This window comes from Schistocerca nitens, chromosome 3, assembly GCF_023898315.1.
Source record: "Schistocerca nitens isolate TAMUIC-IGC-003100 chromosome 3, iqSchNite1.1, whole genome shotgun sequence".
Classification (NCBI taxonomy): domain Eukaryota; kingdom Metazoa; phylum Arthropoda; class Insecta; order Orthoptera; family Acrididae; genus Schistocerca; species Schistocerca nitens.
The window spans coordinates 741,060,624-741,075,780 of NC_064616.1; the positions used below are offsets into that span (position 1 = coordinate 741,060,624).

The window sequence follows — 15,157 nt, forward strand, 5'->3', positions numbered from 1 at the left end:
TTTTTCAGAATCTCAAAGACTTGCTTCCTCCACGTGTGCGCTGAAAATGTGGTTACTTTGGATTCTGACAGGTGGTCACATTAATATGACTGGAAAATATTATATATATATATATATATATATATATATATATATAGTGTTACAAAAAGGTACGGCCAAACTTCCAGGAAACATTCCTCACACACAAATAAAGAAAAGATGTTATGTGGACATGTGCCCGGAAACGCTTAATTTCCATGTTAGAGCTCATTTTAGTTTCGTCCACCTACGCTCAATGGAGCACGTTATCATGATTTCATACGGGATACTCTACCTGTGCTGCTAGAACATGTGCCTTTACAAGTACGACACAACATGTGGTTCATACACGATGGAGCTCCTGCACATTTCAGTCGAAGTGTTCGTACGCTTCTCAACAACAGATTCGGTGACCGATGGATTGGTAGAGGCGGACCAATTCCATGGCCTCCACGCTCTCCTGACCTCAACCCTCTAGACTTTCATTTATGGAGCCATTTGAAAGCTCTTGTCTACGCAACCCCGGTACCAAATGTAGAGACTCTTCGTACTCGTATTGCGGACGGCTGTGATACAGTACGCCATTCTCCAGGGCCGCATCAGCGTATCAGGGATTCCATGCGACGGAGAGTGGATGCATGTATCCTCGCTAACGGAGGACATTTCGAACATTTCCTGTAACAAAGTGTTTGGAGTCATGCTGGTACGTTCTGTTGCTGTGTGTTTCCATTCCATGATTAATGTGATTTGAAGAGAAGTAATAAAATGAGCTGTAACATGGAAAGTAAGCGTTTCCGGACACATGTCCACATAACATATTTTCTTTCTTTGCGTGTAAGGAATGTTTCCTGAAAGTTTGGCCGTACCTTTTTGTAACACCCTATATACGTAATCAGAGAGGAGAGACTCTTGGTGCGATGTTTCAGAGGTGTAAGTTCTTTGAATTAATGCTGACTCGTGGAAGTGCAGTATATGAGATGATAAACACCAGCAGGTGCTGAGGAAAATGAAACGATTTTCTCGTAATTGGCCGGAGCCACCTTAAAATCGCTCATCGGTGATATCGAATGAGGTTTCTTCTCGTCTTTCTAAATCATACGAAGCTATGAACTGCTATTCCTTCATCATTTTTAACACTGTATCAGCCGAGCAGTGTTGCCGAAAACTGAAAACCTGAAAGAAATTGCACACTTCCCTTTCTGTGAGATACGTGAATGAAGCACAGGTACTTGCTGACACACGTTTGTGTGTCACGTACTCCCCCAATGGTTTTCTTTCTCATCTGAGATTTCACGTTCAGTGGACAACAAAGCACCAAAGAAGACCTAAAGCACTCAGTCGTGGTATTTTTAAAGGAATCGATTCAGGAAAACAACTGAAATCTTGGTCGGTATCGACCAACCGGTATTACGAGGAGTTTTATTATAATCGTTTCCTAGTTTCCTTGTTTAACATTTCACATGTTTTCCGTGATTTCCTTGCTCAGTGACTTAATACACGTAAGTATGGAGGAATTATTAAAAATGTCATTCTATTCGAAACTGCTTCCATGCGAAACGCTGGAATTTCATTAATACAATATTATTTCCCTTATCTGATTACGCTACGAAATTTTTTTGGGCCGTAACTAGGAGACTGGCGCAGCGATCGAGTCACATGCTCAACACACTGAGCATAAGGCAGTAACGATCAGTGACACATTTTTGTTTCAAGCGTTCATTGTAAGTAAACATGGGCAAATGTAGGGACGCGCCAGACTGGCAAAAAGTGGCATTCGCATTTGGTTGTGACATGGTCTTACGCTGTGTGAAGTTGGTGGATTTTTTGGTGTTTCGCGGAGGACTTCACGTGTCTGCAACAGTGGTGCAACACACTTGGCCACAAAACACGACGTCAAAATTGTGGTCGGAAAAAGATCCTGACTGAGAGAAACCGGTGACGTTTTCCACAGCTTGTGAGTAAAACTTGCCTCCAAACCCGACAGGAACTGCTGCAGCCAGTGAGTGAAGGCCCATCCCAACCTGTTAGCGAGAGAACATTGCGACGAGAATTCTATGCAATGAACATTTGGAGTTGGTCACCTCGCAAGAGACCATTGCTCACACAGGCCCATAAAGACGAAAACGGCGAAGTCGGTCAGTCTGGAAGGATATGTTACTGGTTTTCTGAACACTCCCCCGCCCTATCACATCTAGATTGGTCAGCAAAATCACCTGATTTGAAGCCCATACAAAATCTGTGAACATACTGGAGAAGCAGGTAAAACGCAGACATCAGCAGCCCCGCAGTTTGGTGGAACTGCGCTACCAAATCCTCAGCGAGTGTCTTCATCTGCATGCGACGTACCTGCACAACTTTCTAACAAGTGATTATCAAGTCCAGGCGTGGAATTACACGATATTAAATTATGCTTGTAATGATTTCTCTATGGGTGATTAATTTTTTGTCCTGTGATTTGGCAAGACCTGGCTTCAGCTGACAGCTCCCCTAACTTGCGTAGTTCATTGTTTGACCGTACCATTGTAGAAATGCGTCTGAGCTGCCAGTTTTTCTGACTGCCAGTCAGAGGAACCAAGTTGAGTCACTGGTTCTACCAGGAGCTTTCTTGTGTAATCGGTTCATCTTCGTTAGGGTGACTGAGGTGCTGCTTGAAGGATGAATAGCAACGCCAGCTTTAAAAGCCGACACTGAAGGCTGAGCTGACCTCAGGCCACACCGGAGACGCTCAGAAGCAGCGGATAAAGTCACTGTCCCTCAGCAGCCCAGTTAACGAGTTAGTGAATGTTCTTAGAACATTTGCACGATTTTTTATCGAAATTCTCTGCAGTGAAACCACTTACAGACTGTGTAGAGAAGTAGTCATAAACTTGTAATTGTTTCTTCAAAAACGTGATGAAATATGGGAATGCTGTTATTCCTTCTTTGCGTATTCCCCTTCAATGCGGTACATTTTTTCCATGCTGAATGGGGAGATCCTGGTTGTAGAAGTTTGCATTTTGGCTGGCCGGAAATGTTCCACCGCGAAGATGTTTGTAAATGCCTGCCACGCATTCTTCACCCGAGGAAAGAGGAAGAAGTCACTGGGTGCCATGTTAGGAGAATACGGGGTGAGGGAAAACTGATAGTCCAAGGAAGCAGCATGTGTGACTGTCCTGTGCAGAATGAGCTGGGGCGTGGACATGGAGCAAAATCACTACTTGGACAGCTTCCGCTACGTTTGGTCTCGACAGCCTCCCGTAGCAGCCCAGTCAACGAAGACCAAAACATGTTGATCAGGGAAAAAATAGTCACATATTTTTGCACAGTGCTAGGAGGGAGTGTCACGAACAACATACTAAAAATCCTGACCGGTTGGTATGAGCGTTGGGTCGGGAGCGTTTCAAGGTCACTTTTTATGTTTTTCTCGAATATCTGGAAAACCGCGTCTTCTGGCGAATATGTTTCCCAGTAGAAAATTAAACTTCATTAAATTTCTTACAAAGAACATCCTATTAATTTTTTTCTCTGTGATTAATAATTTCTGCTTTGCAGGGGATGCAAAAATCGCAGATTAGTAAAATTATTGTTTTAACGGTATAAAATTAAAGTTTATCTTCAAATGAAGCAGATTAAAAGCAAATATTAAATATGTGCACTACGTCTAAGTGCAGCAGAGTCATATTAAGGGATAAATTGTGCTCTGCGGATGTAACAGGATAAACGGGGGGAGGGGGGAAATGTGTGGTGTAGAAACGCGAGGGAAGGTAGGTCGCCGGGTTGTGGTCATGCATTTCCCTTCTTCAGAGGTCTGCAAATTGAAGATCACAAAGTTACACCGACCCTCCACAGCATTGGCGATGCAGTGCGCCGACTTCCCCGGGAGGCGTTTATTTCCCACAAAATATGTCAATACTAAAAGGAATACAAATATGAGTTACTAATAATACTTACTCAAGTAACGCATATGGCCAGAATATGCGTAAATCTCTGCACACTGTTCTACACTGCTAGAGGAAAAATAAGATTCTTAGTTGTCCTGTACGACCGCGCGGAGTGGTCGCGCGGTTTGAGACGCCATGTCCCGGATTGCGCCGCTCCTCCCGGCAGAGGTTCGAGTCCTCCCTCGGGCATGGTTGTGTGTGTTGTTCGTAACATAAATTAGTTTAAGTAGTGTGTAAGTATAGGGACCAATGACCTCAGCAGTTCGGTCCCTTAAGAACTCACACACATTTGAAGATTTTCGTCCTGTACGGTAGCTGTAGCGTACTTCCGGGAAATGACTGATTTTCACTTTTTCCACTATCGCCTCGACTGTAATACACCTGTCTTCGGGCACAGGGCCTCCGTTTCTTCACAGATGTTCTGCCATTTCGTTCTTCGTCATTCAAATTTGTTTCTCCACGATGGAAACGGCTGCACCACCTAACCACTGTGTTATACATGATGTCCCAGGAGGACCATGCTCAGGGATACATGGGCTCGAAAATACATACCTTAAGAGCTATGACCACTCGTTCGGCAGAAGCGATGTCTTTCACAGTAGAGAAGATGAACAAGTGCTCATAGCACTTAATGTATGCATTTTAGAGTCCATGATTACTAAACCTTTTCTTCGCGTGATCGTTCCTTTCATATCCTGAATATTGACCTCTATGATGGTACATTATTGCCGTACGTTTCCACCAACTCAGAATGGTTTGTTCAACACTGTTCCCCTTCAAATGAAGAAAACGGATCAGACGATGTCCCAGGTTACATTTTGTTTTGAGTCTTATAGCGGCGAGATAAGGTACGGTGCCGTGAGGATTTCAGTGTGTACCATGATTGCGGACAAACAAGCTGTATATTTTCGATGTGGTAATTAAACATTCCCACTACCCCTCGTGTACGTGAATTGTTTGAGTACGGTTACATGCTGGTCATTCATGGGTTACTGAACAGCATGTTGAAAAATGAATAAGATTGAACATATTAGTCTTTAATACATCTAATGAAACTGGTAATTCTCTTACATTACGGTTTTTTAGTAAAACTTGACACTACTTTTTAATTAAAAATTTGTCTTTGGCATAGTAGATGTACAGAAGAAACGATTGTAGGCTTTCAGACATGGTTTTGTTGGACAAATGGTCAAAGATTTTCGTGGTGTCATATTTCACTCCTTCCTGAGCCACCGACAGCTCTAGTAATTAGTAACGGGGTCATCTTTTATTTCTAGTGCTGTAGCTATGGATATCACTATTCTTCTCAAACTGTGATAGCTTGGTGTTTTACTAGGACGATAAGCCACCGAGTTTACGTATGTAATTTTACTTCAGCCTTATCTAAGGAAGTTTACCACCTGTACAGGTTGGACTTATTGTAGACGTCACTTGCCAAAAGCCGTGACAAACATTCATACGAGTATATTAGTGTGTGCACTTGCCTGCTGTAGTGTTGAATAAGGCGGCCGCCTCTGTTTTAGCCCTCTGGGGGCGCGGCACGTAGTTAATAATGCAGGCTGGGCAGCGCGCAACTTTGTGCGGCTAACTTTTTGCAGCTGGTGGCACAAGCTCCGCCCCCGCCTTCTTCCACTCCGACGCGCTGCCACAAAATACTGGCCAACTTGCCTCTCCGCTAATCATAAGCCCAGTGCGCGCTATACGACCGACTGCCGCCCACGAAGAGTTGCCAACATTTGTAGAGAGCGTTCGAAGTTTTAAGTAACGAAAATCTGTTAGAAAAGTTACATCTGAGGTAAGGTCCTCCGAAGACCGTGGTTACTGTATTACGAACACAGACTTTTCAATGTAGTCAGTGGATGGGTCTAAATATCCTAAAGTAGTTTAGAATTTTGGGGTTTACTCTATTAGCAGTACTGTGAGAAACTGGAAATTGGCGTGTCACTCACCTAGACAGGCCCGGCCGGATATTATTTATTTATTTATTTTAAATTTGTGGCCGGTCGCGGTGGCCGACCGGTTTTAGCCGCTTCAGTCCGGAACCGTGCGACTGCTGCGGTCGCAGGTTCGAATCCTGCCTCGGGCATGGATGTGTGTGACGTCCTTAGGATAGTTAGGTTTAAGTAGTTCTAAGTTCTAGGGGACTGATGGCCTCCGATGTTAAGTCCCATAGTCCTCAGAGCCATTTGAACCATTTGAAATTTGTGGTAAGTTCCTATTGTGGTAAGTTTCTTTGGGACCAAACTGCTGAGGCCATCGGTCCCTAGGCGTACACACTACTTAATCTAACTTAAACTAACGTACGCTAGTGACAACACGCACACCCATGCCCGAGGGAGGACTCGAACCTCCAACGGGGAGAGCCGCGCGATTCGTGGCAAGGCGTCCTAAACCGCGCGGCTACCTCGCGCGGCATTTATTTATTGATATTACAGAGTTACCCACCGCCTTGATAACCATGGTGGGTCGTTTGCTACTAAAAACTAGTAACAAGCTGCAGAAACAGACTCTCTACCTTTTTCTATAGCTTCTCTCACTACTGTTGTTTTTCTTGTCTTTTACATAATTACATTGTTAATTAAAATATGTGATACATAACGTACATTTTAGAAAAGGAAAACGAATTTTGCTGTATTCTTAAGAAGAAAATAATAGACGAAAGTAAATATTTAGATACCTGGCTATTTCAAGTAAGAGGGCTTCGGTAAACAGTTCAAGCCTGTCTCACCTGAATTAGCATATTCTATTCTACTACGGTTCATGAGATTAGCTCCATATGGTTTGTTTATGACACGTGAGAGTTCTATTTGTTATTACAATTACTTTCTGCATCTGCCCTCGCCATAAGCGGGAGAGGAGCCTCGGAGAGGTGACGTCGAACCCCTGCTCCCCGAAGGGCGCTTATTAATGTTGTGCATTCGTGTTTCTGTACTGGAGTCTTGTTATACTGCATATGTGTTTTTATGTATAGTATTATAAACATGTTTTACAGTTTACGTCTTATACAGTTTACATATTACACAATTACATGTTTGAAAACAATGATCCGAAGAACTAAAGAATTACTTGTTTCACTTTGTACAAACAAGAAAATTCGTTGTTTTATTTTTTATTACTTAGGCCTATTTATTTATAAATTCATGTATATATTACTTGCGAAGTTGTTGCTGTCGCGTGATCTGCTACTGTGATGTATATGTATCTGTACCTAGTTACGCTGGTGTGTTCCTGTCATCATCTGTGTCTCCATGTTCATCTGTTTCCAAATCAGTATTTGAATCTCTGTTGTCCCATGTACCGTGTTGTGGCGTAGTGTCTGTGTGTCTAGTCGTGATCACGTATATAATCGTTGCTTCTTGTAAGTCTAGGTAGGCTCCATTTATATTGACATCTTGAAGCTTGCTCTATGGTTCAAATGGCTCTGAGCACTATGGGACTCAACTGCTGTGGTCATAAGTCCCCTAGAACCTAGAACTACTTAAACCTAACTAACCTAAGGACAGCACACAACACCCAGCCATCACGAGGCAGAGAAAATCCCTGACCCCGCCGGGAATCGAACCCGGGAACCCGGGCGTGGGAAGCGAGAACGCTACCGCACGACCACGAGATGCGGGCCTTGCTCTATGTCTTCGATTTCTGTCATCGCTCTTGTGTGTGTGTGTGTGTGTGTGTGTGTGTGTGTGTGTGTGTGTGTGTGTGTGTGTGTGCCGCATTGTAGTGTTATGTGGTCGAGGACCCACGTTCCTCGTATACTCTCCTGGATAGCTCCACGTGTTAGCGCAGCGCTTCCGGATTCAGAGGCGCGCCGATCCCAGGGTCGAATCCCCCCTGCGGACTAATGACGAAGGCCAGTGTGCTGGCCAGCCTGGATGTGGTTTTTAGGCGTTTTCCCCGTATCTGGCTGGGTAAACACCGGGCTAGTACAAGTACAGTCTCAGTTATATGATTCACGAACATTTAGAAAACGTTCGCACACTTTCACATGAGGTAATACCAGACACATACAGTTGGCACACACAAATTCTGTCCCGGGTTAGAAATGGGTGGCGACAGGAAAGGCATCCGACCACCCTCTACATTGCCAAATCCAATAATTAACATACCGACCCCGTGAAGATCCGGGATAAACGCAGGGAAAAGAACTGAATGGCTCTCCAATAAAAATGACAAGAAGTCATATTTTTGGGGGTTCACAAGAAGCAGTTGGGAAGCACTTGTGACCGAGCGAGTTGGTGCCGTAATGAAGAAAATGGCTCTGAGCACTATGCGACTTAACTTCTGAGGTCATCAGTCGCCTAGAACTTAGAACTAATTAAACCTAACTAACCTAAGGACATCACACACATCCATGCCCGAGGCAGGATTCGAACCTGCGACCGTAGCGGTCACGCGGTTCCAGACTGTAGCGCCTAGAACCGCACGGCCACTCCGGCCGGCTCGTAATGAAGACTTGGACTCATATTTGAGAGGAATGGGAATCAGATCTTTTAGTCATCCTCGTATCCGTTTCCCATCATTTTCCTACATCACTTTAGGCAAAAGTCGGAGTACTTTCTTTAAAACGCCCCAGAATATTGCTGCCCTCTTCCTTCTCAAAATCCGCTTGGCGCTCAGCCTCAATTGAACAGGACGTCGACGAGATGTTTAACTGTATCCTTCCTTCAAGTGTTAGAGCGCGACTTGTAGTCTGGTTTCAGCGCCGGCCGGCCGCGGTGGTCTCGTGGTTCTAGGCGCTCAGTCCGGAGCCGCGCGACTGCTACAGTCGCAGGTTCGAATCCTGCCTCGGGCATGGATGTGTGTGATGTCCTTAGGTTAGTTAGGTTTAAGTAGTTCTAAGTTCTAGGGGACTGATGACCACAGATGTTAAGTCCCATAGTGCTCAGAGCCATTTTCAGCGCCGGTGTACACTTACGGACAACTGTAGGAAAAACTGTGCCTCAGTAGCGCTGTCTGCTGGAATCAGCTACGTGACAAACCACCGAAAGAACAGAAGCTGGTCGGTCACAGCTGAGTTTTATTGATACTATGAGAGTGACCCAGACTATAATTTCACGGCTGTGATCTCGTTTTCAAAGAACAAGCGTTGTTGAAAAAGTCTTAGGAAATGGGATCCAAGAAAAACTTCAGAAATTTGTTCACATATTTAAGGCCATTTGGAATTTATGACAGAATGCAACCAGCTGGAGCGAGTGTTCCAAATAAAGACAGGATGCACAATAACAGCCCTCTTCTCGGTTACCGTTTTTTCGCATATTCAGTTGGCAGCATCGGAGAAGGAAGCATAGAAATTATCCTCTTGTCGACAGCGCAGTAACTGGAGATGGGATACTAGCTCAGTTTGAATCTGTTGGAAGTAGCCGCCATCTTATCCAAGGTTCACCACTCATTCACTTCAAGAAACCAGAAGAATGTTTGGACGACGATTTGAAACCCGATTGTCCCTTGTGTGAGTCTAGTACCTCAACCACTGCGCTATCTCGCTTGGTAGAGATTCGTCAGCTGATTTCCTTGTCAACATTTTTTTTTTTTTTGTAGTTGGCCTAAAAAGATCCGATGAACTCGAAAAATTCCGCTCTGTTGCCTTTAATCCCGTTGTTTTTTAGTTAAAAATTTACTAACAGTGCCTGATCGGCGTGTTACTTGTAGTACAGTAGTCTAGAAATCGGCCTCCACAAGTCGAAATACTTTCTCGTGTAGATGTTAGTTGAAGTTGCTTCATATAACTAACTGCGATGTCGAGTGATTCACTTCATCCCTCGTACGGATATGTCTGGAGGGGACTTCTACAGAGATCGAATTCGATGGGGGAAACATGGCAGTGATTAAAATTCTTCCTCGGGGCGGTGGGTCGTGCTCGAACAGTTCATTAATCTGAGCGCTGACGACAAAAGCAATAGATTCACTCAACGACGTACAGCGAGGCGTACGGTTCAATCTAAGCTCGCATATATATCCCATTGTCTGTGTGTGTGATAGAGAGAGAGAGAGAGAAAGAGAGAGAGAGAGAGAGAGAGAGAGAGAGACTAAAAGTTTGCACATTTAACTTCGACAAATGGAAACTGAACTTCATCAACTGTGATTCTGTTGTTTCTCGAACTAATCAGACTGATCCTTTCTGACTCACGCAGTTATTTCAGTTATGCTAACACTGAAAAGCCGGATGGGTATAAGAGACTTATTTCCAATTTTTGAAATCCGTCATCACAGACAAGAAGAATAGACAGCAGTCGACTCTCGTCATTATCAGCATTTCAATGTTTTGCAAATTCTCATTGAACTACGTTTAAATGGCTTAGTTATGTATACGCTTTTGTTCCAATACTCTTATTTTTGGCTAAGCGTCTCGAAGATATTATTGTTGACACAGAATGCATAAACATGTAATTCTTATGACACACGAATCTTTTTCGTTTTGTAGGACAGTTCTTGGACCGAATGTGGCTATGCACAACTTTACTGCCAGTATAACCTTGCAGATCTTCATACGTAATTTTTTAATGTCCATTTTGTCGGTATCTGCAGTAACTTTTACTAACATCCTTACTTCTCGTCCTGTTTTTCTGAAATTTTATTTTGGAGAGACGTCAATGACGTTTTTAATTTCTTTCATTTCCTGCGGTTGTCTTCTGCGAAATTTAAAAATAACTGCTTTGAAGATATGTTACACTGGAAGACTTGTAAGGGTTACGCGCATCCATTACGGATATTCTAGAACTCGTGACTATCTACTAAGTAACAAATACAAAAAACTGCAACTAATCACTTTGTTGAAATATTCATTTATTCCGTTAAGTAGTTTCCGAACCTCTTCACAATCGTCTACAGCTGAGGCACATGGAAGTTACACGTTTGTTTATTTCCAGCCGGCCGCAGTGGCAGAGCGGTTCTAGGCGCTTCATTCTGGAACCGCTCGACCGCTACGGTCGCAGGTTCGAATGCTGCCTCGGGCATGGATGTGTGTGATGTCCTTAGGTTAGTTAGGTTTCAGTAGTTCTAAGCTCTAGGGGACTGGTGACCTCAGATGTTAAGTCCCATAGTGCTCAGAGCCATTTGTTTATTTCCATAGCGTTATGCTGGGTACTAGATAGCGACAACATAGGCCCCAGTACACAGTAACACGGTATGGAAATAAACACATACGTAGCTTCCTAGTGCCCCATCTGAAGATAAGCTTAAAAAAGGTTCGAAAACTAGTTAATGGTATAAACAACTGGTTGCAGTTTTCTGTGTTTGTACTTGCAGGTATCATAAATTCTCTGCAAAAGATTATTGCATATGCGAGCGATTCTGTAATGGTATTCAAAACTGAAAGCCCGTTGCAAAGCTGAATCAACGAAAGGGATACAGCGAAGTACAAGGCAGAATCCGCGAACAAACTGCCAAGTAAATTTGAAAGCAAAGGGAAGAACAACATACTTTGCATTCCATGAGCCGGCCGAAGTGGCCGTGCGGTTAAAGGCGCTGCAGTCTGGAACCGCAAGACCGCTACGGTCGCAGGTTCGAATCCTGCCTCGGGCATGGATGTTTGTGATGCCCTTAGGTTAGTTAGGTTTAACTAGTTCTAAGTTCTAGGGGACTAATGACCTCAGCAGTTGAGTCCCATAGTGCTCAGAGCCCAGCATTCCATGAGAGGCTACAAATAAAAGAAGCAGAAAAGTAATCTACCTTTGGAAATCCCTGTCATGTGGCATGAGGATCGGTCGAGAAGCATGTCGGTGCTGATCGAGATGAACTGCCTCGTGAAGTTTATCGCGAATACGATTACGAACGAAAGGATTGCTTTTGGTATCGAGTACGTCGTCTGTCTAGCGATGACCTAAAATGTATATTACAGAGCACGTACATACGTATCTAGCAAAACCTTGTAAGTAAAGGCACATTTTCAAAAAATTACCGACGAAATATTGTCACTTTGTAATGCTGTAACTGATTTTTATGCTTTTGACCCTGTCACATTCCGCATTAATTGTCGTAAGAACTTCATAAGACTTGGTGTGTTCCACACTGCAAGTGACCACTGGAAACGAGTGCTAGCTACACTGATTACCGTAAACTCTGTCACCAGTTAACATAATGCTATATCAGATTTTTCCTTTTTTGTAGGCTCTTCGAGTCAGTGATACCACTGGAGGATCCGGTCGTCAGAGAAGTAACGTTGGTTCTACGAGAATGGGGAAATATTTGGAAGCAACTGTTTGTGGTAAGATTCTGTTAAAATGCACGAGTAATTTAGTTTGATAATAATAGTTATAAAAATTAATTTACAGGAATTACCCATTCCTAAAATGCTCTCCAGCTATATTTCTTTGCCATAAAGCGAATACTGTAAGAGTTTTGACTACGTTGTTACATTTTAGAGTAGAAAGACTGGGATGACGTATAACTTTTTTGCTGAAAAGTGAAGTTTGAATTTTTGTTTGATCTTCCATTGTGTTTAGAATAGATAAAAAAATCAAATGCAGTACATTGGCGTAAGTACAAAAGCACGGAATAAAACCTATTTAACGAGATACTACAGGAGAGGAAAAATAAGTTACTCAAGAAGCATAACGAGCTTAATTAATTCTATGTGATGAAGGGCGTATTTTTTCTCGGAAATCATGATACTGATAAATTCTTTATTCGAACATTTTCTGTGTAGACGGTGAAACATTTTTGACGTTGTGCGTAGTTATTTTTTAAATGGCTCGTAGATGCATAGATTTCAAAGCGTGTGTTAAATGCACTCCTGGAAATGGAAAAAAGAACACATTGACACCGGTGTGTCAGACCCACCATACTTGCTCCGGACACTGCGAGAGGGCTGTACAAGCAATGATCACACGCACGGCACAGCGGACACACCAGGAACCGCGGTGTTGGCCGTCGAATGGCGCTAGCTGCGCAGCATTTGTGCACCGCCGCCGTCAGTGTCAGCCAGTTTGCCGTGGCATACGGAGCTCCATCGCAGTCTTTAACACTGGTAGCATGCCGCGACAGCGTGGACGTGAACCGTATGTGCAGTTGACGGACTTTGAGCGAGGGCGTATAGTGGGCATGCGGGAGGCCGGGTGGACGTACCGCCGAATTGCTCAACACGTGGGGCGTGAGGTCTCCACAGTACATCGATGTTGTCGCCAGTGGTCGGCGGAAGGTGCACGTGCCCGTCGACCTGGGACCGGACCGCAGCGACGCACGGATGCACGCCAAGACCGTAGGATCCTACGCAGTGCCGTAGGGGACCGCATCGTCACTTCCCAGCAAATTAGGTACACTGTTGCTCCTGGGGTATCGGCGAGGACCATTCGCAACCGTCTCCATGAAGCTGGGCTACGGTCCCGCACACCGTTAGGCCGTCTTCCGCTCACGCCCCAACATCGTGCAGCCCGCCTCCAGTGGTGTCGCGACAGGCGTGAATGGAGGGACGAATGGAGACGTGTCGTCTTCAGCGATGAGAATCGCTTCTGCCTTGGTGCCAATGATGGTCGTATGCGTGTTTGGCGCCGTGCAGGTGAGCGCCACAATCAGGACTGCATACGACCGAGGCACACAGGGCCAACACCCGGCATCATGGTGTGGGGAGCGATCTCCTACACTGGCCGTACACCACTGGTGATCGTCGAGGGGACACTGAATAGTGCACGGTACATCCAAACCGTCATCGAACCCATCGTTTTACCATTCCTAGACCGGCAAGGGAACTTGCTGTTCCAACAGGACAATGCACGTCCGCATGTATCCCGTGCCACCCAACGTGCTCTAGAAGGTGTAAGTCAACTACCCTGGCCAGCAAGATCTCCGGATCGGTCCCCCATTGAGCATGTTTGGGACTGGATGAAGCGTCGTCTCACGCGGTCTGCACGTCCAGCACGAACGCTGGTCCAACTGAGGCGCCAGGTGGAAATGGCATGGCAAGCCGTTCCACAGGACTACATCCAGCATCTCTACGATCGTCCCATCGTTTTACCATTCCTAGACCGGCAAGGGAACTTGCTGTTCCAACAGGACAATGCACGTCCGCATGTATCCCGTGCCACCCAACGTGCTCTAGAAGGTGTAAGTCAACTACCCTGGCCAGCAAGATCTCTGGATCGGTCCCCCATTGAGCATGTTTGGGACTGGATGAAGCGTCGTCTCACGCGGTCTGCACGTCCAGCACGAACGCTGGTCCAACTGAGGCGCCAGGTGGAAATGGCATGGCAAGCCGTTCCACAGGACTACATCCAGCATCTCTACGATCGTCTCCATGGGAGAATAGCAGCCTGCATTGCTGCGAAAGGTGGATATACACTGTACTAGTGCCGACATTGTGCATGCTCTGTTGCCTGTGTCTATGTGCCTGTGGTTCTGTCAGTGTGATCATGTGATGTATCTGACCCCAGGAATGTGTCAATAAAGTTTCCCCTTCCTGGGACAATGCATTCACGGTGTTCTTATTTCAATTTCCAGGCGTGTATATGCTGAAGTCCCTTTTCAATATTAATGATAATAACAATAATAATAATAATTATTATTATCATTATTATTTGCGAATTCTCCCAATAAATGGAAGACGTTAAGCAAACACCTCAGTCAAACTTTCCTTAGGTTCTTCTTGTTGACCAGTAGGCTTTCATTCTTTCCGAGAAGGTTTGTTTGGCTTGTTTACGTTCTTCCGACCACTTCGATCTGTACTGCTTTTGTTTTGGTTGCTCTGATACTACTTCCCTTTTATCTACTATGTGTCTGAATATGTCTTTGTCTCAAATGTCGGTTGATCTTATATTAGCGTTTTTCAGGTCATTTCGAATTTCAATGAGCCAAGCGATTTTTAAGCGATATAACATCGTCTATTATCTATCCTTTTTGTCAACCGATTTTCTGATAATCTGTTGAGATGACTAAAGACTTTTTCATTCGCCTTTTCTTAATGCCAGTTTAGAGGTTTGAAATTTTTTCTATTGTTTGATTCATTGTAACCTGTAACCATCTTAGGTATGTCTTGCTCTTAAAATTTTCCTAATAATCGGTGTCTCTCTCTCTTTTTAATTTTTTTTCTTCAAGTTCATGTTTTCTGTTAAGTGTCAGTGTTTCGCTTCCGTAAAGGACTGTTGGTTTTATGACTGTTGTAGTGCCAAATGTTTGTCCATCTTGACATGGAGTTTTTGTTGTAGCGGTTTTGGACTAACCGTAATACTTTTTGAAATTTTTGAAAACGACTTTGCTGTTAGATTTTTTCAAGGCCTGTCGAATTCTGA

At 44.3% G+C, this 15,157-nt stretch overlaps 1 protein-coding gene across 1 annotated transcript in view; it reads left to right on the forward strand.

The window, feature by feature from the left end:
- LOC126248717 (dedicator of cytokinesis protein 3) overlaps window positions 1-15,157 on the forward strand; it is a 1,129,652-nt gene that overhangs the window by 634,976 nt on the left and 479,519 nt on the right. The window contains exon 5 of the mRNA XM_049950022.1: window positions 12,045-12,141. Within this exon, the coding sequence (XP_049805979.1) occupies window positions 12,045-12,141 (97 nt within the window). The remainder of the gene's footprint in view (window positions 1-12,044; window positions 12,142-15,157) is intronic.